Source organism: Parus major, chromosome 1A, assembly GCF_001522545.3.
Source record: "Parus major isolate Abel chromosome 1A, Parus_major1.1, whole genome shotgun sequence".
In the NCBI taxonomy this organism is placed as follows: domain Eukaryota; kingdom Metazoa; phylum Chordata; class Aves; order Passeriformes; family Paridae; genus Parus; species Parus major.
The window spans coordinates 32,208,054-32,235,113 of record NC_031773.1 but is presented as its reverse complement, the minus strand read 5'-3'; the positions used below and the strand labels follow the sequence as shown (position 1 = coordinate 32,235,113).

The window sequence follows — 27,060 nt, the reverse complement described above, 5'->3', positions numbered from 1 at the left end:
TAAACTAATTCTTAAAAAATATTTGAGACTGACAGACTTCAAATTCAAATCAGTGTTAGGAAATACATTTTTCAGGAACAAAAGCTTTTCAAAGGAATCAGATTGTTCATTCCTTCCAAAAGCTTAAGATAGCTCAGTTGCAGATGAGTGGTTTTAAGCCAACCTATCATGTAAATGTCTTGTCAAGACATTGATGGAGACATGATTGCTGCTCTGAAGCGCTTACAATTCTAAAAAGGGATACTACAAATCAGACATATGTGCAGAGAGGGACCCAAAGGAAGGAGTAGAGGTTCTGAAATGCAAAATACAGATGTATAATGCAGGAACAGAGAGGGATTTTTTGCACTTGTGAAAAACTGGTTGCAAATATCAGAAAGTTGTGCAGCTGGGACCTTCAACCCAACCTCTGTCTCTACAGCACCCACCACCCCACCCCCTCCCCCTTCCAAAAGATGGAGGGTGAGGCAGGAATTTTGAAAACTGTGTAACCTTTAGAAGTTGAAAACTGGCTCTGTGCTGAGTCACTTCAGCCAGAGATTCACTGAGGTGGATTGTTTGGCACTGTCAGGGCACTGGACACCCTAGGGAAAGGATGCTTCCAGGCACTTGCACCTCCTCACAGACCTGCCAAGGTCGATGGCATAGCCATGTGTCATTGTCCCTGAGTCCTTGAAGGAGGAACTGGGCTGGAACGAAATACTTTGTAAGTCCAGATGTGCTTCCAATAAAGTTGAAGAGAAGGGAACAAATTAAGAGGGAAATCATGGTCATTAGAGCAGACATTAGAAATCCAATCAGTCAGAGTGTGATAGCCTTGCAGAGTATAAATTCAGCAACACCATCACAGGATGCACTCAGCCAAGAAACAAAAGTTTTGGGTCATATGGCAGCTTTAATTGAGGTTGTTCTCACTTCTTGGGTGCGTTCACTTTAGTTGTGGAGGCAGAATGGTGATGTGCTAGTTGGCCATAAACGTGCATCAACCCAGTTTTGCCTTGAATAGCTACTTCCCAGGTTGTTTGTTTTCTGCTGCAGCAAACTAGTGAGAGGTTGGGCCAGCAGACTGCATAGAGAAACCTGAGAAAACTCCAAACCAGGTTGGATCTGGCTAACAGAGAAGCCACAAGCATGAAGAGCTCAGGGAGAATAGAACAAATACTCAAAGAACAGGGTGAGTACTCATATGTATAGCTCAGGCTTTACTTCTGCTGCTAAGACAATATCCCAGGTGACTCCCCATGCATCCATGTGTACATCCCCTTACACGTATCCTCAGGGGCTGACTGGCACAGGGACCAGCTGCAGAGGCAATTTTACTTGGCACATGCTGTTCTTGGTCATCCATGGGCCCCACATATGGCTATGTTTATCCTGAGCTGCCACAGGACAAAGCATGATATTGTATAACAAAGGCAGCACACAGAGCCATTTCCACCCTTAGCTGCTGTAAATGCCCTGTCAGCTGCAGAGTGATACAGAGCTGGTGTCTCTCAGACACAGAGCTGCAAGGTGGCTTTCTCCAAAGCTCCTAAAGGAGCCTTTTCTTGAGGGGTATCACTGGCAAGGGGCTGGCAGATGTGGACACTAGCCTGGACCCTCATCTCTCACTGAAGCTGGCCTCTAGCAGGAGAGAAAGGACAAATACTTTGCAATGACTCACAGCAGGTATCTGCCCTCAAAAGGGGCAGGGGATTAGGATCACTGTTATTAGCCCTGATTTAACATTGGTGAAGGAAACAAAAAAGGAACAGGAGGCAGGACAGCAGGTTTCAGTTAGAAATGCTGTTGGCAGCCAGTGTGTTTATTTGGGTTAGCCAACAAGGAATTTTAAAATATGACACCCTTGGTGGGATCTGGTTGCCTGAAGATAGCTGAGGCTGTTTTAGATGCCCTGGATATCTCATCTGGTAAGAGAAGCCAGAGAGGTGCTGGTCTCCTGTGCCATGCCCTCTTTCTGTGATCCCCTGGGACACCCAATAGGCACTGAACAACTATGTCAAGATGTGTGGATCCATGAACTATGAAGTTAAATCTCTGCTTTGGATGTCTTGCTGCTGTGGAAAAACAAACTGGTGCCAGACTCTTTTCAGTGGTGTCCAGTGACAGGACTCAGAGGAATGGCCATAAACTAAACCACAGTAAGTTTCACCTCAACCTGAGGAAGGACTTTGTTTCACTGAGGGTGGTAGAGCACTAGAACAGGGAGGTCATGGTGTCTCCCTCTCTGGAGACTTTAGAACCCCACCTGGACATGTTTCTGTGTCACCTGCTTTGCAGAGGAGTTGCACTGGATGATCTCCAGAGCTCCTTTCCAACACAGATGATTCTATGAATCTGTGATTCATTGCTAAACCTCAGAGGTGGTACCATCCAGAATGGAGCTGTGCCACAAACGATTGTATTTAAATGTCAGTGTCCTTTCAGATCAAAGTCACCCTGTGATCCCAAGAGACTTCTTTCCCATGACTTTTCCCTTTTCCTGTGCAGGTGAAATGTAACTCTACCTGCTACCCAAGACCTCCATTTGGTGATCCACAATTGGTTGGTACAGGCTATTTTTTCTGGAATTACAAGCAGCCAGTAGAATCCTAGTGACCTGAAGAACAGACATACTTAGTTTGGTCTTTGTATGTTTTCTGCATTCTTTTTTTGGTGGACCCACACAAACTGATAACAACAAAATCTGATGATGAAACAATTGTTAGTGTTTGAGAGGAGCATTCCCCCACCTGCAGAAAAGTAAGTGTGGCAATTTTGTAAAAATGCTTGTTCTGTTCTAATACCCTGGGAAAAACTTCAAGGTTAAATGTCTTGGCCCCGCAAAACTCACTGGCAATTCAGTTTTTTCACCTTCTGCTCATGAATTTCTGACCTGCAGATTAAAAAAACTAAAACCCATTTTGCAAAATGAACTGCAGGATCACAATAATGCTGCATATGGAGCTTCTGAATTTGCTAGAGCTTTTATTTTATAATGAAGTATTAGCTATTGGCACAGATTTTGCTGGCAGCTTTCTAAGCCCGAGAGGGTATGCTTGAATAGATATGTCAAAAAGAACTGCTGACAAGAGCAACTTGCAAACTATGGACCATTGTCTGCTGTTAACACGTCTGAAATCTCCTGGCATGCAAGCTAATAATTTCAGGAGTCCCTGAAATACAGGGATAGGAATAGATGGCTTCTAGAGCAGATGCCAGGGCCCGGACTCTGCCCAGCTGAGACAGCACCATCCTGACTGCTCCACAGCCAGAGCACCAAATGGCTTTAGAAATTCTTACAGCACTAAGAAGTAGGTTATAGACACTCAGAGTAGGTTTGCTCTGCATGAAGCTTAGGGTGGGATCTGCTGCTTTGAGCTCTGCACTCTCTGCAAAACACAGTGGTGAGCTCAGAGGCAGGGGTCACTCAGCAGTAAGGCAAAGTTTAACTCCAGAAGCTGGATTCAGAAGGCAAATTGTTGCAGGTATACTTCACACGTCACAATGAAAGGATTTATTAGGGCAGAAGAGATCACCATGACCATATACAGGAAAGGCCATACAACCCTTCTTACTGCTGGATTAAAAAATTATTTTAGGGAATTATTTCAGTACAGAAACTCTGTATCTAAACACATATAACTCAGTCAGACCACAAACAAGCAATTGCTGTGCACTGCAACTGCTAGCATGCTAGAAGGAGTACAAATCCTTTAGCTTGGTGCTTCACAGGACAGTTAAAAACTGGCTACAGAGCAGCTCTAAGACTCTCTGCTTTCTCCTACCACTGTTTCTGCAATCATAGACTAAGTCATGGGACAGCCCTGGGAGTAGTGAGCATGCAGGTCCCCCCCCCAAGGAAGTAAAACTTTCAGTACTTAAATGACATTAAATATAAACAAAGAGACAAATAGAGAGATGCAGCTGATAGGACAGCTTGGGGTTGAGATGTAGGGACAGGAAGCCAAGATTCTTGTTTTAAATGTGTAAGTTCCTATTGACCTAGCCTCTAATAGCCCACTTTGCTGTGTAAAGATGTTGGCCCTCAGAATGCCACAGACCTGGCCATAGCATGATGGCACAGCAATATTCAGATACCAGCAAGCAGCCTTGCTGAGATGCTACTTAACTTTCCCAATGCCCAAGTGCTTTCTGGTGGGCATGTGCAGAGCTGCCTAATGCTCTTGGGAGCTCTCTAAGGGCTATAAAGTATCCTAAAGATCAATTTGACTTAGTGATGTCCTCAAAGTTTTCACACTTGGAAAAGCAATGTATAACAGGCAGCAAAAATATGACTTTTTAATTTTAATAAAATTGCATACATGTATGCCATAGCACTGGGTTGGAAATTCACACATAGGCTTGTTTTGAAATCCCCATGCTCTCTGATTTGAAGCAGGTATGTCAAGACTGGTTTTTTTACCTTCTAAGAAGAAGGCTCCCCCCTAAACTTTTGTGTATGGAAGATGCATCTTGCTTCTGTTACAGTCACTTCACTTTTATATAAATAATCAGTTATTCTGTGAAAGACAGAAAGGGAGTAGAGAAGATAAAGCCAAAAACTGATGCTCTCCTGCAGGTGACCTATGGTTTGCAGCCTATGGTTTTTTAGCTGCATAGTTAGTAAGCAAATTAAGTGTGTCCTCTCATTTTACTGCTGGAAAAGCACTGCTTGACTAGCAAAAAGGCTGCTCATGGGGATTACTGGATAATACACATCCCCAGCTGTTGGAGGAAGTGAACTAGCTAAGGCAGCCAGAGTGAAGTTGCTGGGGCTGTGCTGGGACTCAGCTGGTAGAGGTCAGAGAGAGTTAACCATCCTTACACACACAGAAACCACTTCTACAGATCCCTTTCCTCTGCTGGAGGAAGTGTCTTGCCAGGCTTGGCCAAGTTTTGGTCCATAAGCAACAGGTTCAGACAACTGGAGGGGACCAAGACATTGCCTAGGAGGATTCCCACAGGACATGACAGGACAGGACAGGATAGGACAGGACATTCCTCTAAGTTAGAACAGTTTACTTAAAATACAGATTCAAGTCTGTTCTTCCTGTTAGATTAAGGGGGAATCAAAAACATTTCTCTATCTCCTAGCTTATCTCCCACTAGGAGAACTGTTTGATATAATGGAGTGATAATGAGTCTCTTTGGTTACTTTGAGAAAAAGGTCTTATCTGACACAGGAGTTTTAAATCCAGGAGGGTTTACACTGAGAACTTCCAGAAACAGGAATTAGGCTGACTGACATTTAGTTAACCTAAATGTACCTGCCTTAGGTTCTGCCTCTCAATTTCTCTTACAGATGATCTTGAATGAACCTCAGCTTTAGGTGCCCAAGTTTGCCATGGATTTTAAAGCAGCCCTGAAATTAACTCGGCAGTGAGGTTCCTGAAAGGCAGAAAGTCACTCAGTGCCAAAGCCTGTGTGGCTGAAGCTTTTTGAAATTGAGTCTCAGTTGTCTAAGTTATGTCAGGCCGGATTTCTTAAACACGTTTTGGCATCTGAGTACAGAAAGTGCCTTTTTGACCTAAGCAGGTCAAAACACTTTGGAAAAAAACTGTTCCCCATGTGATTAAAAGGAGACTGAAAATCTTCAGCAAAATCTCAGTACTGGTCAGAAGAATTTTGCAGGAAACACCATTTAAAGTCTGCAAAGCACAGACCTAAAGTGAAAATGTTGCTTGAAGCAATTGCAGGTGCTATGCAACACTGACAGAGATGTATTTTGTCTTGGAGAGCTTCAACCCTGTGATATGTAAACATTTCTGGTGGGAAGGAAATAAAATATTAAGAAAAAGAAGGCAGTGGTGCTGTTATATACATATACAACTGAGCTGGACTAACCCCAGCTTTGAGAAGCTGCTCTTACAAACCTCTTGTGGATGCTGTAAACTGGAGGAGTGGTAAACTGCCCTACATTCACAGCCAAAATCCAGAATGGAGCATAAGGCAAGCAGAGGCTCTAATAATAGTCTCCAATCACTCATATTTGTGTCCATAATTAGATGCAAGAGCAAAAGAAGGTGGATGCCAACCTTAAAAATCCTTAGACTTGCCTAGGTCACTGAAATGCTGTGGGTGACTCTGTTAGCTTTGCTTTCTTGTGGCACTGGAGAAGGAAAAGCCCAAAAGGATACTGGAGCCCTCACAGGTAAAACTGAGTGAATCTACCTTCCCCTTGAGCCCTCGAGACACTTGAAACAGCACCAGTTTCTCTGCACATTTTGAGTGGCAGAGGATGGACTACAGCAATGGTCTCCCAGAATGGGGTAGAGAAACGCTACAGAGGCTTTGAAATGGAGGTCAAATGCACATCATTTACCTTTTGCTCCTTCCCCACGCTCCCCCCCCGCCATTGAAAACATGAAAAGGAAAATAAAGTAAGGCCTGTTATATTTCCATTCTCCTTTTCTCCCCCTTAAAACAACCACTTGTTACAGACAGGAAGCAACTGCCAAAAGTTGTTCACCTTCAATCCTTTATCACTTAAAAAAGCATTGTGGTTCTGACCACAAAGCCACTGGCAAGAGTAGTTTGGGAAGAGCTATTTATCTATGACGATAAATAATAAAATAAAGCATCTTCCCTTTTGAATCCCAGCTGAGAGATTTTGCCAAGTGATCAAACTTGTCTGAACCTTGGAGCAGCAGCTTTGAAGTAATAAGAAAGAGATTGAAAACTTGCAGCCAAGAGCCGCACACACCTCATTAGGGTCCAGCCATGCGGGCAGGCCAAGCAGCAGCTGCCGGGCCCAGCCCCACGTCCCCGCTGGAAAGGGGCTGTGGGAAGGGGAGATAAAAGCGCCTTTCACAGTGGAAGTGCACTGGTGACATTTTTACGAGCGCCAGCCCCGAGGCTGAGCGGCCCTTGCCTTGCCGCCGGGGCAGCCTCAGCAGGCCAGGGCGCGTGGGCTCGGCCGCCGCCATCCTTCTCCGTGGGCTCCCCTGGTTTTCCTCATCCCTTGCTTTTTTTGTTTCTCAAGGAGTGAGTTTAACAGACAGGGCTCTACCTTGCCCTGGCTATTCTCAGAAAAGCCCTCCAAAATGAGAAACATATTTCTTAAAGATAGCAAGCCAGGCTCCCTGAGCTGGTTCAGCACAGTTCACATGAGACGTTGTAGTATAATTCAGAAAATTATTTTTAACAAAAAACGCCCCCCAACCAAATCAAAACAAAAACAATAAAGCTTAACAGACTTGTAAAATGCTTTTAAAAGTGTCTGACGATTTTGATCATGGATTTTGCCACACAGACACTGGCAAGGCTGCCTGCTTCCAGCAATGCAGAGTTTTTAACTTTGAGAGCTGAAGTTCTGGGTTTAATTTTCAGTTTCAGACTAAACAGCAGGTCTGCAGTGAAAGGCAGGCGACAGCTCCTGAGCACAATGGGGCAATGGAAATGCTTCTCTCGCAAACTTTACTGATTGTGTAACCATGGAGCACCTCTTCGTGCAGACGAAAAAACAAAATCAGAGAGGTTCATGTTGGTTTTAATAAACTTCCCCCATTCCATCCCTTTTTTACTGCAAGAATTCAGCTGCCATTTTATTATGTAATGCTGCAGGCTAAAAATATATCCCTAATTTAAGCCACCTTGCCAAAAAATTTACAAATACCAGGTAATCCAAAAAGGGTAGTTATGGTTTAATGACATACTCTTCTTGTCATCTTAGTATGTTCAACTCCTAAAGGATTTAGAGTGATGCATTTAAAGATTTTTTCAACTTCTAGAATATCTCACACGATCTGGTGGAAAGTGTGAGAAAGTTTGATCCTCCTTAGTGCAAAGCAACAGCCCAACTTTTCCAGATCCATCTATGCAGTGATCCACAGGACAAAGCTCTTTATTTCTCAAAGGAAGATAACCTGATTGAAAGTGACTGAGGGTCTCCATTTTAATAGATAATGGTTATTTCCTTTTGATTCTAGAATATCTTATGGGAATTTCTTTTCCAATTAAACACATTGAAAATTTATTTTCAAATTGTACACATATACATTCTATAATCAAATCAGAGAAGGTATCCTGGTGGAAATGTGTGTTCAAAACATGTTTATTTTACAACTGAGACAGATTTACTGCAATTTATACCTCAATGTTAATCTATTCTCCTCTTTCTAAACATAAAAAAATACTAATATAAATTACAGTTAATGCTTCACTATAAACACAGTTCTCAGGAGTCTATTGAAGCGATGTGTGAGCCCCCTAACTTACTGTAACTGTGTCTTTGCTGTTTTGATTTCAGTTTCCAGAATCTGCTTCAAAATAAGCCTGAGAATCAGGGAAGGGGAGGGGGTGGAAGCTATTCACTACCCTGAATCTGATATCTCCGGGGTCCTAGAGCTCACATGTTCCTTCCTTCCAGACTCAAGTCTGGTTTCAATGGAGCTCTCATTTTTCTTCCCACTAATCCTGCCGTGAGATCAACCATTGGTAACTCTGTGAGAAATTAAATACCAGGATGTGGGAAATCTGAGATCTGAATTCAAGCAGAATGTGGGTGATTCATTTTTTTATTTCTCTCATTCTCTTTTCCCATGGTTGTTGTGTGGCAAATAACTCTTCAAACCTGAGATCAGAGATCGGCCCTGAATAATGTAACTACATTGACAGAGCAGAGGCAAAGCAAGAACCACACTGGCAATATTATATCCCTCTCTAATATAAGCATTCGTCATTTCTAAAGAGATATTTCACCCAACATTTTCTGAAAGCATTCTGGAATTCCCAGAAATGCTTCACAGGGGGATCAGCAGCAGAACTTCATCATAGTGAAGATGCTCACCATCTGCTGGAGCAGACTTCATAAAAAATGTAATATTTCTTGCATTGGGATCCCAATGAAAAGGGATCCATTAGGCAGTTTGCCATGATAATGTCAGTGCTGCAATGCCCAACAGTCAGACAGCGGTTTTTAAGGGCTTTTTCCTTCCTCAGTGTGAGAAAAGCATCTTTATTTATTTATTTAGGTCCTGTAAGGATGAACTCAAGATGCTTACAAACATTAGGCTGTGCAAAGATTTAGATCCTTCATGCACTGTTTGGCAAGGTGTTGATGTCTGAAAACCACCTATGTACTTCTGTAGCCCTCAACATGAAGAGCCTAGGACCGTAATTCTCACTGCACAGTCTACCATGAGGCTGGGATGCTCCTATACTACTTACTGTCCACTATCACAGCAGTTCCATGCCTGCAATATCCAATGAGCAATCAATGACCATGAGCTCTGAACGGGCCCCCAGACTGCATCCTGCCTGTCACAGACTGTGTTTGTCGTCTGGGCTGCTTCACTCCATCTCAGCACTAAGGAACAGTACATTAGAGCATCAATGGAAGTGATATAGAATAGAAACTCCACCAGGAAAAATGGTTTTAAAGTGTCTATCACAATTGTTTCACACTGATTATGAAATTTTCACCTCGGTTATCCTCTCTGAGCCACAAGGGAGGAGGCAAGCTCATAGGCTCAGCCTGTCCATCCTAGCCTTAATGACTGGCACAGGTGTCACAAGCTGAGGGACTGCCCAGGGAGGCCAGATGTCATCCTGGGGTAGCATGGCAGTCCTGATATCAAGGAACTAAATTTGCAAAGTACCAAAAGTGGCTCACAGAGTACAGTCAGAGTAGCTGAAAAATTCTCTTTATTCTTCTATTCTAAGACTGTTATTTTGGATGAAAAGTAGACCTTATAAAATTTCCCAGATGTCAGGGAAAACCCCCCAAAAAATTACATACTGTCTTCTTATTGCTTCCTTCCATAACATGATTGAATATGTTAATAAGGGCTGAGTATACTGCTCTTTTTCCTAGTTAGTTCCTTATTAGTGCTGGTATGTGAAGATTGTAACTATCTATCTGAGCAAATTATTTAACAGACAAAAACTGTATTTTCATTGACCTGAACTTTGATTTCATTTGTGCTTACCTTACCCATCACAGCATACTTAATCTTTAAAATAAAATTTGCAACAGAATTTTTATGGTCCTAAATTGGAGCAGCAAAGATAGAGCAATTTCCAGGAATCATTACATAGGTTTGTTTCCCATGCTTTTCAGTGCAACAAATGAGCAAGGATACAACCCTGGAGTATCTGTTAATAATATTTAAGTCAGGGAATAGGGCATCTTTCTGTGGCTTCAGCTGGATGTGGAAGCGCAACAACAATGCTGACCCTTGAAAATGCAGAGCCCCTTATAAAAAGCTCAGGAATCAAACTCTCACCAAAGAGCACTTTCCTCCTCTGCAGCCTTCTGCACCTCATATTTGCTAATTAGCATTTTGATTATTTCTATTACCATAAGTCCACAGAGTGATCATGCTGGTAGTTTCAGCTTTCTGAGTGTCACTCAGGAAATATCTTAAAATAATCCTTATTTTCAGGGACTAGTCATGTGCTGCTGAGAATCTTGTATGTCTTGCATGTCTTGTATGAAGGAAGACACTCAAGTATTAGCAGCACTGACTCTTGCTACTCTTGAAAATCTCAGCCAAAATATGTAGCATGTGTATGCAAAAGAAGCACTGTTTAATTTACTCTTGACTGGCACTTTTTTAAACACTGCCCAGCCACGTTCCTCAATGGTGTTTCCCAAGTACACACCACAACCCCTTCTCTTCTGGCTATTATTAGTGAGACTTCAGTTTGTGTCAAATCAGAGCCCAGCTCTGAACTGGAAGGAGTACCTCCCTAAACACCTTTTGTGGTCACAGCCATGGGGTCAAACACAAAGCCACCCTGCCACAGATGTTGCCTGCCCACCTCGGGTTTCTTCCACAAGCAAGGAGTGGGGAGGGAAGAGGTAGGGAGAGGCTGAAGAGGAGCATTGCTGGCCTAGGGAAATCTTTTAGCTCACCCCTTCATCCTCTAGCCTTCTACCACCATCTGCAACATCTACTCCCTGTGCTATGCAAGGAGTGGCTCACTACAGCTGTAGTCCCTGAAGTTTTACATCCCTGCTTTTAGGGTCAGCTCTTGCCCAACACACTGGAAAAGAGCAGGGACCTGAGAGCATGTCTGTGTTGAATGGGAAAATGTGTGACCAGTGCTGCATTCAGAAAGCTATCTCCTGTCCTAGAATTTCCCCCTGGGAAATAAATGTGTGTTTGAGCTCTCAAGAGTCCACTGCTGTTCTTGCTCAGAAATTAAGGCTCCTTCTACGCTGAACTAAGTCACAGCACTCCTGCTCTTTGATTGACTCATAAACTGGCTGACAGGGACATGACATCTTCTGGTGGCACACTGCAGTAGGCAAGACTGAATCCCCTAGACAGTGCTTCACAAGCCATGAAGAAAAAAAAAATCTTGCTAAATCTGATTCCTTTTTGTCACATCAGATTTTAAGTGTGTGCACTTTGATAAGGAATCATCACTGAGAAATGAGTAGCAGGAAAAAATATAGGAAATCCAGATCTTCTTTCCTATACAAAATAACACTTTTTAGTGTTTATTCTTTTTGGATTTGATTTCTTTGGACATTGTGTTAAAAACACCTACTACATTTAGAATTAGGTAGAGAAGTATGCTTCACTTGTTCCTTCAGTGCATATTTTCTATACACTTTCTTCTGTACACGCTTCTATGTATACTTTATGTGCACTCTTCTGACTGATACACTTTTATTCTAATCTACACACCATCTTTCTGGCTGGTATGCTGTCCTTCAGACTGAGACACAAAAAGATTTCAAGGATTTGAGATTTTAAGAGAGATCAGATTTTCAAAGGGCTGTTCTATGTTCATTATATGTCTGCTGTGGAAATGATAAAAATAAAACATGTCCTGTTTCCAGAAAATTTCGATACCCTTCATTGTGTTTTCCTAAAAACATCTATTTCCTTCATATTACTTAAGAGTGTAACTCCCCCATATGGCGGAGTCAACAGCTGCTACATATTGCTTAAAAATGAACAAATGAAGAAATTTCTGTTTGGACTATGTATTTGCACACCTCGGTGAAAATATTACGTCATGACTGTAAGCTCCAGCTGTACATTCTTTAGAGACAGAGCAGATTTCAAAGAGTCTCGTTTTGAGGTTTAGGCAAATATCTTACGTGAAAGTGCTAAACTTACCAATGTCACGCAGTTATGTTGGCTCTTTTCATTTCCCCAAGGAAGTGTGAGAGTATGCACCAGTGATCATCACAAAGATGTGAACAGATCACTATACTCAAAGGCTTGTATTAGTATTATGGGTGTGTAGATTTTCAGTGGGTTTTACTGCTGCTATTTACTGTCTGTGTGATGGTAAATCATCAGAGCTCTGTCAAAGTTTAAAGATATTGCAGAAGTTTACATAAACATCTATATGGCCCTAAACTGCACAGCTGACATCCATGAAGAGATTTAGAGCATGGCAGAGCCCTGCACAATGCTTAAAATCTGGGAAATGGTGATAGGAACAGAGCTGTTATTTGCAAAATGAGAATTTTATCTGGTCCTACTGCTTCTGTACTTTTAAAAGTGACACAAACCCAAGAGACATATTTGCTAGCAGCAAGAACAGGAGTGATGTAAACCAACACTCATAGAAATCTTTAAGAATACACATAAAATTCAAAGGACAGGAGACCACTCAGGGACCAAGCCTGAGCAAGAGTTTTTGCCACTTTTACCAAGGCAGGCTCACCATCAACTGGCAGTTCTTGACTGTAACCTCTTACAGCCCCCACCAATGAAGAAAGTACACATTTCTAGCTTAATCCAGACTGCCACATGGTAAAGCCACCTGAGAGGCTATTTTGAAGGAAACAGATGGAAAAGGAAGAGATTCCTCTGAATGTAGTATAAGTTTTACATTATCCTCCATGAACTTCCATGTAGTCCCCATGTTTACATAATTTATCGCTATTCCCTTAAAACAGCTCAGATTAGAAAGCCTGCATGAGCTCATGTTCTTGTTGTTAATTCTGAGTCCGAACCTCCCTATTTTAAAGGCAAATTAGGTACTATAAAAAGAAATCAGAGAGAGGCAACCAGACCTGAGTGAAACCCAGCAACATGAAGTTCTTGATCATCCCAGGAAATACACTGTTTTACCTTTCCTTCTTTCAGCCTCAGGAAGACACCGTCATGAGCATTTGCTCACAGTGATAAATTTTTGTTCCTAGCTATGCACCTATAACAGCAAAATTGCAATGGTGTGGTACTGTAAGCGTGAGGGTGGGGCCTGTTGAAACCAGGAAGGGTTGAAGGTAAGTTCAGTGATTTCACTGAACATCCTTTTGTCTAAAGATTAAAAACAGAAATGTTGTCTGTCTAAAGACATGGCATATAGATAATTTAAGGTGTTCTTTCACTAGTCAGTTGTGGTAACTGGAGAGATCTAAACAGCCTTCTCTCTCCGTTCATGTATTCTTCTGTGCCTCCTCCCTTTCTGCACAAACACTTCCATTACTAATGGGAATGTCAAAGGGTTTTGTTATCTCTGTCTCACTCTCTCTCTGTCTCTGCCTACAGAGATGCTGCTGAGGCACCACTGCAGCACTGGTGGCATCCAGCTGGTTGACACACACTACAACATCCCTACCAGAATCACTGCTTCAGCAAATGGTCAGGAAAATCCATATGGGGAATGCTAGTGCTTCAGTTCAAATGCCTACATCATTTTGTCATCAGTTAAATCTGTCAGTACTTTGTTCTACTACAAAACAGAGTCCAGGTCCCCTCTTTGTTCTCCTACACCCCAGCCCACCTTCAATCCCAGGTATTTCCTCTTCTCTTGCACCCAGGGTTGCACATGGTTATTGTGCAAACAAAACACTTGCAGGAGTGAGTGCCTGGGGAGCTTGGAAACCTGGCAGGACCACAAGGCCATTGGCAGCAATGGTTTCTGCTAGGCTAGGCTGGAGCCATCAGCTCTAGACCCCTTCTTCCTGCTGACCTCGGTGGGATTGAGCTCTGCTGCGTACCAGAGGAAAAGGCAACATTAAGATGGTCCCAGGAGTCTCTGCCTCCTGGATTTGGTCTCCTCTCTGCAGCAGGGTTTAGCCTCCCTGTCTCTCGGGTGCCACAGAGGAGAGAGCTGGCTTTGTGCCCGCTGGCAGATTTACTACCATGTTGTAGTAGGAATAACCTGATTGTAGCAGTAACATTTGAAGGACATAAGCAAGACACGGAAATATCTTCTGTTAGAACAGCTTGGTGTGTTCTGAATTGTGTGGTGTAGTCAGATCAGGCTGTGTTTTTTGCACAAGCTGTCCTAACAAAAGACATTATCTCTCCTAAAGTACTACCAGATTCATCCTGTGTGTTACCTCCACCATTCAGAGACATTAATATTATTAGCTGTGCCATGGATTCATCATTGCTGCAACTGTATTGATTCATTTTGTAGAAATCTGATTCCTGCAAATGCTTTAGAGGGTTACATCATTTTACCCTTTCAACTCATGGCTAGGATGTTTTCTGTTTCGTATGAAACAGCTCCTAATTCAGATTGCAGTTGATATTATGACAATTGTACAATGTATAATGTATTAGAACCATAAGGTGGAAAAATGAAGGTATTATTCCTTTCTAAAAGCAGACCTCTTTCCAGAAGAGCAATGGACCCTTTATGCTCCTGACTCAGCAATCATTCATCTGTATGGAGGTACAGCAGCAGAGCCCATGGGCTCTGCTGGGCAGTGATGGACTTGCTCTCATGCCCAGAGTTTTTTTCTGTTGGTGCACATATAACTAAGTGTTAGAGTTAGTTTCTTGGGGTTTTTAACTCAGGGCAGGCTGGGTGAAGAAAATGAAGTGGACTGTAACTGCAGTGTTTGACTGGTTTCATGACACCTTGTGGCTTGAATTTTTTCAATATGTTCAAAAGGAATAATACTGCCCAACACAAAAAGTTCCAACACCTTAGTCTTTATGATAGATCCAGTCTAGTTACTACATTCAGCCTATTGAATTTTGTGGATTTAGAGAATCCTTCAGTGTGATGACGCAGAGCGATGCAGAGTCCCCAGGCAGTGCAAAACAGAGCCCCTTTGCAAAATTCAGGCCTTTTTAAGCAGCTAGCTGATTATCACTTTACAGAGTTTTAAGGCACAATAGGCCCAAGTCAACCAACCACCACACACCATGATGTGGGCATGCAGCAGTCACGCAGCACATCTCTCATGTCTCTCTACCCCTATTCCAGCTGAGTCCCTATCCCATAGTTCCCTTCTACTTAGCCTGAGTAGCAGACCTGAGCCATGATTTAACAAGGGTAACAAGGCCCTTATTTTAAAGGCTTTACCTCTATTTTAGGAAAGCAGAGAGGTGGCTTTTATGCATATGCCCCTCCTTGCTGTAATGCAGCTCCCACCTATCCACATTCAGGACACACAGAGGTATTTATTACATGCTGGACTCACACCACGGAAGTGAGCATGTGTTTCTGCATTATCACTGCAAGGTAACCAATGCAGAAAGAGGAGAATTCTGAGCAGGCACTGTCCACTGCTTCCTCCTCTCTTTCCCAAGGCCCACTGCATGAATTGTTCTGGCGGCTGTGCCCAGCAAGCCAATAGCTGTCCCCCAGCTCATACAATTGATGCATTTCCCTTCTTTCTTTACAGTAAAAGAGGCCAGTTGAAATACTAAAAAAATGTTTCACTTGAAGTAGTCAAAATAATTTTAATTAGCTTTTCTTACCTGAGCAGGCTTCTTTTGAACCACTTGTTGAGGCTGAAAAGCAAAACAAAGGCACGGTCAGAAACAAAATTAAGTGAGAGCACTAAATTGTGACTTTAAGAGTGCTAGGAAAAATATTTTCATCAATAGAGATATAACACAGGAAAAGCCCACAGTGAGAAATGGAAAGATGAACATAATCAGCTCTCACACCCAGACTCTCCTATCTAATAGTTTGCTCTGAAGCAGTTCATATTACTGTGGATGAAGAGGAGTATGTTAAGTTTTTACAGTTAAAACCGAGGTGAAATCTAATTTAGCATGTTACATCTCTCAGCTCTTCTGTGGTACTGCTGCCTTATCAGACCACGAGAGTGACTTGATTTTTTAACTAGATTTTGTTGTCTCTGCTGCTGCCCTGTTACAACACTCTCATGTCTCTGTGAGTGGAGTGTCCTGCTGTGGGGAAGATCTCCCCACTCATTGTGGGTAGGTCAAAGCTCAGGCAGAGATGTGAAGGATACTTAATCCCATTCCTAAGCCACAGATTCCCACTTGACCAAAGCCACCCTTGCCAAAATCAAGGAGACTGGGATGGCCAGTGGTTCCAGCCCTTGGAAGTTGTGGTTTGAGACCTTCAGCTGCATGAAGGTGATGCTGTGCTGACCCTTGCAAGCCTATTGGTGTGAATCATGGGGATGCCCATCCTTGGCCAGGTTGGGTGTGTCCACCTGCCTATGCAGGACCTGGTAGTATTACCATGGATTCTCAGCAAGTCTCTCCTGGCTGGTTCCACCCAGGACTGGAAAACACAGTCCTCACATGAGTCAGGAGACCTACCAAAGTGCTGGTGTGCTTCATCCCCACCTGGGAGAAGAGGAGTACCAATTAAGGAACAAATATAGACATGCTTAAAATACACCAGCATTGCCCAGATGGTGGGATGACCTTTGTGGGTGCTAGCGGCAACACAGAACAATAAGACCACAGATAAAGGATGAAATTCTGACACAGAAAGGACAAAAAGGCTTTTCTTGCTTCAGTGGGACAAAGTTGCTGCCTGCCCCCCTCCCCCAGACATTCTGTTTTTAAAGTCTATGAATTGCTCCCAGTGATTTTCTTGCTGCCCTTCCTTCCTGCTTCATCCTAATCCCAGCCATGATTTTAGTGCCTTGCTTGGGCAGAAGCCAACAGGCATCCCTCTGCACAGCCAAAAGCCTAATTTTCATGACAGTGTAGTAGGAAATAACTGGAATATTTTTGAATAAGCAATTTAGTGTAACTGGCCTTTCAGAGCAATATTTTAGTGGGAAGGATCAATGAAAATGTAAATTAAATGTAACTGATTAAATTCAGACTGCCCACCACAAGTGTCCCATTTTAACAAGAGATGCTTTGTTTATTTTCAGTCTTTTTCTAACTCAGTGGAATCTGCTCTTGTATTTTTTTATATAACAAAAGGCTCCAAGTTGTGCTCTCAAATAAATATGAGAGGAAAAAAAACTATGTGATGACTGGGTCTGTCTTTAAACTTCTGGGTGGACCCTTTCCTTTTCCATTAAATTCCCTTGCAATGGATAAGCTATTATCAAGGCACACATTTTATTGATGCCTTCTCCAGGTGGACTGCAGGCCCTGAACTCATTAATGGACATTTGCTGCCCTTGGACAAAGGAATGATTTGTTTTAAAGGAATCTCTCATAATTACAGAACTCACTGAGCTCTTCTGTAATCTGCCAATAGTGTTTTTTCACTTTCTTTTCTTTTCTTTTTTTGCCTGTTGATTACACCTGTACATGTGTCTACTCCCAAACCACACGAAATCCACAGAACATTTTTAGAGGCTAACTGTTTTCTTCAGCTCAGAAATCCCCATATATTTTTGGCTGTGCACTCTATGTTCATGTGACTCTCACTCACTGTAGCTCAATGAAATCTTCTGAAAGAGCTGCCAGCTTACCATATTTTCCATGAATTAGGTCCTGACACTTCAATGAGAGGAAAGACAATGTCTGAAACAAGGCCAGCTCTGGCTTTCTGCCTAGTATGTGTCACAGTAATTCTACCAGCTGCCCTTCTACACAGCAGTTCATACTTTTCAGACCACCAAAAAGCCCCTTGAATACTTTCAGTGATAGCTGGGTCTTGAGCTGCCAGCATGTTTTCCCAGCCTCTGGCACCCAGTGGCTTTGGACTGGACCTTGAAAGTTTTTTTGCATGCGTTTGTTTTGTTTTGTTATTTTTATGAATGGCTTCCACAGGGGACTCTGACTCCAGCACAACCCTATCCAGCCATTCATAAAAAGCAGAAGGAAAATATTGTACTTTGCCCAGTTGGAAACTGTCTGTGATACTGACCAAGGCTTTCAAGAATTTTAGTCATTCAAGACCTTTGCTATAGTAGTGCTTCATGTCGAGAGCTCCTTGGCAGTGCTTGCTTACTGCCGGCTAGGTTTCCACTGGACTTGGGATCTGGAGACCAGTACATGTTATGCTTGCTCCCTTAAATGGAAGAAGTTTAGCTATGCAAGCCCAGAAGCAGGGCTCAGTCCCTGAGCCAGTATTAGTGGCACACACCACTGACACGCTGGGAGCCGTGCCCACTCATGTCACATCGAGGGCTCCGGCTTGCGGCAGCTGAATCGCTGCAAGTGACAGTTTTCAAAGGAATTGCTTTTCCTAATTCAGCCTGGCTGAGTGGGAAAGGTGGCTGGACATATAAATCCAGTAAGGTCCAGTCCTGTGAGAACTAGTGCCTGCTCACTTTAGGTCACCCTGACCAGAAGAACTGAGGTGTTCAGGAATAAAAAGAAACTTCCCAGGCACCCCTTTAATGTCTTTAACTGCTGTGGATGTGATGCCTTCGGAACCATTTTGACACATTGTAGATACTAATGCTTCAACTTGCTAAACCTTGTGTTTACTGAGTTAAAAGATTCTTTCAGGGCTTTGAAAGTGACACCTCTGATTCACAAGTGCTGCATCTGCATGTTCAATTAACTGGAAAGAAAGACAATCTGCCTTGGTTATGGAAAAGACTGGAACTATAAGATAGTCATGGACAAGAGATGTTAAATAGGTGCTCTGGAGCAAAATAAAGCTGTAAGCAAGAAACAAGAGCTCTGAACTATTACATATTTTCCCTGCTAGGAGTCTGCAGAGTAAGATGGTAAGTAGAAGTAAGATGGTAAGAAAAGCAGAACTTTACTCTGTCAGAGGTTCTCTCACTTGTGTTAGCCATCGTAAGAGGGTATTTGTGCAACACAGTGCTGTCATGTTTCATTTTTATCCTAAGTTTGAAAAACAGCTATTGTACACTGCATGTAGATCAGCTGATGTTCCATACACTTGAAAGCAAACTTCAGGGTTTTTTACATCATACGCAAGTACAAGTCAACACTAGGTGTCTTTTGTAAATAATGTATGATACAGAAAGAACAAGCGACAGTGTTGGAAAAATCCTATGACCAGATGATTTAAACGTCTATCAAAGAAGAACAAATCTAAAATGCATCAGTATTTCTTTTGCCAGGCTTAAAATATTAAGTATGTGAGCTAAGGCAAAAGATAATAATTTAAAACTTGAGGATAATATTCCTAACTTTGAACAGGAAAAATCCCACAAAATGCCTAGGAAGGAGAATACACAAAATTTTGATGTTTTTATTTCTGCTGTAAGTTTTGAGTGCTAAAAGCCCAACTGTTTATCTTCTACACTTCTTCTACTCCCCCTCTGACACACACCCCTCATTTTATTTTTTTATTTTCAAATTCTGTTACTTTATGTCAATACCATACACATATCCTTACAGCTCATACTGGTCAAACAATTTCTTTGCTTTCTATATGAGAAAAAAAGAGCAGCCTCATGTGATGAGTTCATATTCATCTTGTACCAGCAGTCTAAAGTTGTATCAAATTCAATTAGTCACACTTCTCACTCACAGAAGTCCTTCTTACCCTGTGACTTTTCCTAGTGTTCTAAAGCTAAGGGAGGAAAATGGTAAGTTAAGGGTAAATCTGTATCAACTAGTGTGAGCAATGCTGGAACACAGTTTTAATGATCAGAAATAAAAGCATTGGTTTGAATGCAAATCATCCCCCGACTGCTATGCCTGAAGCTCCAAGGGTAAGCTGCGCACACATGGTTCTCTTGGATTTTCTGTTCGTGTCTTCCTCTTCAAGCTGAGCATTATGAAGATGTCTGACTGATGCTTCTTGGCAACAGTGACTCTGGTTTTTTCCAACAGCTTGACGCAGATAAGAGGTTTGCATGGAGGTAGCTCTGCTGGGGAGACCAAATGGCCATGATGGAAACTAATACCCAGTTAGGATGACATTTATAGTGCTGACAGCTCAGTGTTGTGCAGAGATCATTAAAATCATTTCATAGGTCATCCAAACACTTGTAGTTCTAAATTAAAAGATGAGTAAAACCATGTTTAGTCTTTTTGTCTACATACCCCTGAAAAATCAGGAAGTTCATATTATACCAGTTGAAACCAATATAATCCAAAATAAATCATGTCTTACAAGCAGTTCCATATGACAGCAGAGTAACTACCATTCTGCCCCACAGCTTTAATTGGTTTGAGTCCAGCCTTTCCCTCCCTCTTCCAGCACAGAATGATACAGTGCTGGGACCAGGGGCCCACACAGCCTGCCAGGAAACCCTCACCTCCCAGCAAAAGCCACTTGCAGCTTCCTGATCCTCAGCAGAAGTCTTCCTGAAATTGCATGGGATGATGTGCCTGCCATTCACTCCTCAGGTCCAGGTATGCTCATGGCTTGCTTTAGTAATAATCCCCCTTTTGAGGCAGCAGCAGAATGCTTTTTTATCCCATCAGTAGTGAGGAGACTTGTGTTTTGGAAGCACAGGTCATGAATTCTCCTGCCTCCATCACATGTTTGCAGTCTACTGGCAACCGTAGTGTCTGTGTATGCACACTGCTGTGGGTCATTAGAATCTAACAGCAAAACCATCTGGCCCTTAGAGTTCAAAAGAGATTTCACAGTTCTCTGTGCAGTCTCATAAATGAGGCTAATAGTAATCTGTGGAGAATTCTGGCAAAATCTGTGCAACTATTCTTTATTTTCTATCCTACTTGGCACTCCTCTGAGTTTTTAATACAAAGTCAAAGAATTGCAAAAATATTTATTAGCTTTTAAACTGACCTTCCCTGATTGATGCTGGAAAAGTCTGCAACATGTCAGAAGCTACACCAGTTAGTCAATGATAAAGAGTATTTCTATTCTACTTGTCAGAGAGAGTAGAGAGCATCACAGTTTTCCAAGTACACAGATTGACTTTTTATAGTTATTTGACTGGCATAAAAAATTTATATTTAATTTGGCAAATTCAAAGCACACTGCTTCAAATGACTCTTTTGATAGTCTTAAAATTCAGGCAGTGGCACATATATCCAGTTAGGTATGTGTCTATCCAATGGAAGTCAAGAAACTGACTTTATCAGGGTTAGGATTTCATAAATTTTGTTTTGTTTTTAAATTTGTTTCATAAATTTTGTTTAGGTGTAGAAAGCTACCTTCACTACAATCTGCTTAATTTGGGATGGTTTTACATTCTGAGAGGAATAAAACAGTGAAAGAAATGTATTTAAAAATCCAATTCTGTTTTCTTTTATGCTCATATAATCCATTATTTCTCAGTTGCTTTGACCCAACCTTACTCCCAACTCCCATTACAGATCTTGACAAGTACAAATTTAATGGTTAGAACAGGAGGGAAAAACCCATCATTTTTATTCATCTGCTAGCTGAACTGTTAGTTCAAGCTGTACAATATTCCAGTGAGTTTATCAAGGATATAATCAAAATTCAAAGTAGCTGTTAGTTCAGTGTTCTTCATAGATGTTATTAATTTTTATAATGTTTCAGCTAGTATTAGTTACATTTCCATAAAATATTTAGAGCAGTGCAGCTTATGAAACATCCATTTAATGGGCCTTGTATTTGTGTTTCAATACAATAAACAAAGTTTAAATTGGTGTTCTCATCTAAAATCAATACAGCACATCAGCAGAAGGATCTGCTGTTGCTGACTGCTCTTCCTCAGAGTCACTGCAGCTCTGTGGGGCTTCCCTGTTACCTCATTATCATCTGTCACACACTTGATAAGCTTTCCTGATGCATTTTGCTTAAGTTTAGTTTGGCACCCTCGGCATTTTGCTGCTAAAATATTAAGAAGAATTTTCTGTCCTTCTGAATAATTCTAGCACACAGTTCAGCATTGAGGTTTCCTTGATATACACCTAAGGAAACATGAGCTGGCTCTTTTGTCTGGCAAACGTCATGTGTGTCTGTCTATTTATAACTCTCTACACAGACAGACTATTGAGAAAACCAGAGGGGAGGTTTCAGTCATTCTTAGCTATAGCGCAAAGAAAAAACCTCACATTTTAGTAGACAGAAATATAAGTTATTTGCAAAGAAACCAAGCCCTCATTATTCAGGGATAAACTGATCAGAAACTACTTAGCTTTATGCCTTGCAGACCTGTCCTGACAAATAACTATTGTGCAACTGTTTATCTCCAGATTATCTTGTCTGTTTGGATACAGCAACTTCTGTGTTCATCATGCATTCCTCTTGGCCCATGTGGAAATGATTTTTGGTCACTGCTAAACAGGCTAGATTTGAATTGATGACCTAGAGGTGGAAAGCACTGTATCACATTACAATCTGGTTCCAACTTTGGTTTTAGAGTTTTCTCTCTCCTCTTGCTCAGGCACCTCCCATCATACAGACCAAAAATCCAGGGCAGCTTCTACTGCAGAGGTCATTCCCACTGGAACCACTGCATGGAGCTGATCAGAGCTGCAAAACTGTCAGCAGTGGACTCATCTCAGGACCTGACTGGCAGGAGCTCCCAGATACTCTTGACCTTTGCATTGATCTCCAGTGAAGTTACAGAGTAAATAGCACAGAGAAGCCTCAAACATGCCAACCTGCTGCAAAATCCACTGCTGTTTGGAAAGTCAACTCTGAACTTCATGGGTTTTGCTCAAAAGTAACTGTTGTCAGGTAACATTTCCCTTTATGGCCTCTGACCTTCACTCTTCTCAATTTTAAGGTACAAAGATATCAACTCATTCAGTAACAGTGTCCTTGTGTCATTTAGAAAACTGAGATACGTGCAGCCCATTTTCCACAATGTAGGCTTAGATACAAACAATCAAATTAATTTCCAGGCCTATGAAAGCTTCTGCTAACAACAGGTCCAAGCCTAGAAACAGGAATGGATGAAGAACTGAAGTGATTGAAAGCAAAAGGCAAACTGCTCTGCTGGGCAGACCTGGGACTACAGCAATGTCCCAGCAGTATCAGGTGGTAACTCTGTCCCTGGCTATACACCTCCACTGCGGGGATGATGCAATGGCCATGCCACAGCCCAGACCTGAACATCTTCTCAAGGAGAATAATGACGAAAATACAGAAAATGCACTGCCCTTGGCCCTCAGGCACCTTCACCATTCTGGGAAGGCAGCCATTCAAGCTATCTTGAAGGTTGTGAGATTTGAGCCAAGCAGTCTGTGACCTCCCTTGGGTATTTCCCAGTGGCAGTCTGTGGCATGTCTCTTCAGTCTGGCCACATACCACAAGAGCTGCTGCCTCCAGAGAGTTATGCTTCTTGCTTTAGTGAGACACATCTCAGCCAGAGCAGGACAGCATCAAAGTACACACTATGGGCAGGCAGGTGCAGGTGACTGTGATCAGCCTAAGAAACGTTCAGACTTCACCAACAGGAGAAAACAATCCAGTCCAGGACCTCTGACTGGCTTGTACCTAGACCACCTTTCCTCCAGACTGCCTAGAAGGAAGAATCCTGGGTTGTGCTGCTTCCTTAACCACATCTGTTACGTGGCAGAGGACAAGAGGGTGAAGGAAAGCAAGCTCCCAGCTGCACAGCACACACCACTGTAGGGCAGTGCTCGAGGCTGTGCTCAGGCACTGTTCAGATCACTGAGCGCACACACACAGCACTGGGCACTTTTAGGAAGAGCTATCTGCCCCCTCATCTGCACAAACTGGGGTAAGAATACAAGGGATCTCAGGAAGCCATTTTTGCACTGCCAATTCTACTCCTTCAGGGATATAAAACATCTTGTACAGAAGTTATGTGGTCAGCCCCAGGCACAGCCCTCAGCTCCTGCAGGAGCTTCCCCTTCCCATTGAACCCACTGCCTCCCTGACCTCCCATTGCCCTCTGACGGCTGGCCAGGGTTTTCCTCCAAAGAAAAAGCACACAGGGCAAGGAAGGCAAATCGCCTGTGCCTGGCTGATTTTCTGCAGCTGAGGATCTTGCCTGAGGCATTTCTCTTGAACTTCTTTGTCTCAGCAGATCCATTGGTAGCCACATGGTTGGCTGGGGATGTTTTTGTATGTCTGAGATATACAGATGTCTGATAGCTGTCTGTCTATCGAATAGATTTGATAATTATTACTGCCTCCAGGACACTGACGCTGCTAAGAGTGTCTGTCAGAGTCCAAGCAGAGACTGCTGACATTCTGGCCTAATTTAATAAAGAATTCAGTGTCCAAAATAGAAATATATTTTCCACGTACTTGAAATATACTAGGGGCTTGGTGGTGAGTTGTTGCAATTAATCCACTTCCTGTATTGATATATTTTGGGATCATACTCGAGTGTGGTATGTTAAATACTGAACTCAGTTGATACTCTTATTTTTAAATGGAAATTACATTCATTATGTCCAAAGGCATGATTTCTAGGCCCTTCTTGCAAAACAGAAAAACCCATTTCATTGCATTTCTGGTGTGATTTTACTCATTGACAGCAATTTCATTACATGCATCATTGTGAAATCCATGTAACACGGTAAAGCATTTTAAAAGACAGTAGCAAACAGCTTTTTTTTTTTTTCTTAAGCTAGCTAGAACTCATTTAGTAAATTATTGCAAACCCAACATCTATCGTATTGTCAATATCCTACTGCCAACCTCTCAACAGCAGCAGAAAGATGAACAGTGTTTGACTACATATGCTTCCCTTGAAAGAGAGTGAAAAAAGGGGAAGAGAGGAAGATAGAGATTCTGCTCTTTAAAATCCTGGTGTAATTTTGGAGGTGTTCTATTTACATCCCTGAACAAACTCTGAATTTAACCCAATCTAGGAGAGAAGAATTTGACTGTAATTTTACAGGACAATTACCTCACTGTCTAGCTATAGTTATTTAATAGCCTTTTGGAAGCTACATGTGACCTAAAGATCCTATTTGTTGCTTGGATCTAACAACGTGAACATCAAAGGTATGTGTGTAAGGTATGCACGCAAATCCCCTGCAGATTTTTTCATAATAGTACTGAAACCTGACACCACATCAAGAATGCAGCGCCTGGAGCACCCTACAACAGCCCCACTCCCTTGTAAAGCTTAACGTGGTTTCCTCGCTCACAGAGCTCCATCCGCCACTTGGAAAGCAGCCTGCTTTTACATGTTAGGGTTGCCAGGGAGGGCTTGTGAACATTCCAGCAAATGCAGGTCATTTCAGAGAATAGGATTGATGGATATTGATTCTTGGTTCCTGAAAACTCTCCCATAATTTGCTGCTTCTGTTGCTGAAGTGACAAAACCTAATTTTTCATGCTGCAAAAAACATAGCTAAATTCCCTCCTTGGATAAATTCTGCCCTTATTTCCAGAGTCTACTGAAAGAGCTAAATGCTTCCATCTTCCAATTAGTTACAGTTTATTGTGCTTGGAACCTCTGTGGTTTGGGACATGCCAAAAATATACCAGTTGGCAATATCTGTGGCTAGGTGGTCCTGGCAGCAGAGGTGAAAGCAGCTTTCTGGATGAAAGAAGGAGAGCTGGCCTCCAAATGCTGCTGTAGTTGGCACAGAGAGGCATACCCTTTCTGGGAATTAGGTGCACTGGTTAGACAGGAGCTTGTTTTGCAGCTGAACATAATCCACCTTGGTGAGATCAGGTATTCTATCAGCACCAGATCACTTACCAGCAGCTGCAAGATCATTCTAGCATTGGCAGCGATGTGGCCAGGGATACTCAGATACTCTAGATATCCAGGTAGGGGTGATGGTGTGGAGCAAGGTCCTTCTGCTGGTGGTCAGCATGCTGCTCCCAGGCATCTAAGCATCCCCACATTCCACAGCTGTCTGTGGGATTGATTGCCCAATCACAAGCAAGACTTTCTCTTGAGAAAGGACCCTGGGAACATGACAGTGTGCCTTAAGGCAAGCCTCATGGACACCAGAGGTTGCTGTGAACGCACTGCTCTCCCAGGCCATCCCCATGACCAGCAAAGAGGTCACCAGAGAAGAAAGGACAACAGTTGGAGGAGGGGTGAGGAAACATCAGTATTGGCTGTGCCATCATGCATATTCCTAGAAACTTCTGGAAATCTTTGGCTAGTAGGGAACAGTGCTGGGAAGTTTTGTTTGGGTTGCACTTGTTGAAGTTTGGGGTGGGAAAGATGCAAAGGGATGGGATGAAGGAATGAAAAGTGGCAAGGAGAGATGGTAAAAAAGAGTGGTACCAAACACATATCACCTTCTCTGCTTACACACAAATGGGAACAAGGTCTCTGCACTGCCATTTATGTGTAAGGAACTGAGAGGAAAAACAGAAACACATTGTTCATATTTCTTTTTGTCCACCAAGCTCACTAGATGGCCGTATTGCTGTCATACTTTTGGCTTCTTCCATGCTTGTAAAGTGTGTGCATTACTGACATATTTTGAGGGTTTTGTGGCATTTTTAAAGAGAGCAGTTGGGAAGTTTCACTAGAAAGAATCTTCTTAGGTACCAGTGGGTTTTTCAGATTTTAGGATAGGATTTTTGTAGGCTTTATGGTAGTGCTTTATCTTCTCAGATCACAAAAATGGTAAACAGAAATGCCAAAGCCCTAGGACTGCACTGCCCTGGAGAGCAGAGGATTCCACCCCACCTGCAAGGCCAGTGACAGAAAGATCCAGAGGAGGATGTGCTCTTCCTGAAGAACTCCAGCCATCTCTCAGCACAGCAATCTGTGCAGGAGAGGGTCTGCTTCAGCTTTTTGGCTAGAGGCAATGGAAACAGTACAGCCAGGATATTCACTGTTCATTACACAAGCACTCCAAAAGGGTGGGAGACAGTGATGGGATAAGGAGTTGCCCATGCCACTTTGCCTTTCATCACCTCTCAGCAATGTCTGTCTTCAGGGCTAATTTAGATGCATTTACATAACAAATGTGTGGCCTTTTCAGCCACATTTTTTCACTTTAATTTCTGCCTGCCCTTGCTGACACGTGCCATTGGTAATTTGTGGTTATTTTCCTCATTTTGCACTGTGGAATTGTCCTCTATTATGGTTTTTTCTTTCATAGATAAGCAAATACATAGCTCATGAAAGTGATATAGTTTAGCTCTATTTTACTTAGCAAATACTGGTACTTTCTTTTTTTAAAAATTAAAAAAGACAGT

General features: G+C 42.4%; 1 protein-coding gene across 2 annotated transcripts in view; it reads right to left on the bottom strand.

Moving 5' to 3' along the window:
- Positions 1 to 27,060, bottom strand: part of HMGA2 (high mobility group AT-hook 2) — a 110,267-nt gene that overhangs the window by 5,614 nt on the left and 77,593 nt on the right. For both annotated transcript variants that reach the window (XM_015628639.3, XM_033514427.1), the window contains one exon: positions 15,618 to 15,650. In XM_015628639.3, coding sequence (XP_015484125.1) covers positions 15,618 to 15,650 — 33 coding nt within the window. The remainder of the gene's footprint in view (positions 1 to 15,617; positions 15,651 to 27,060) is intronic.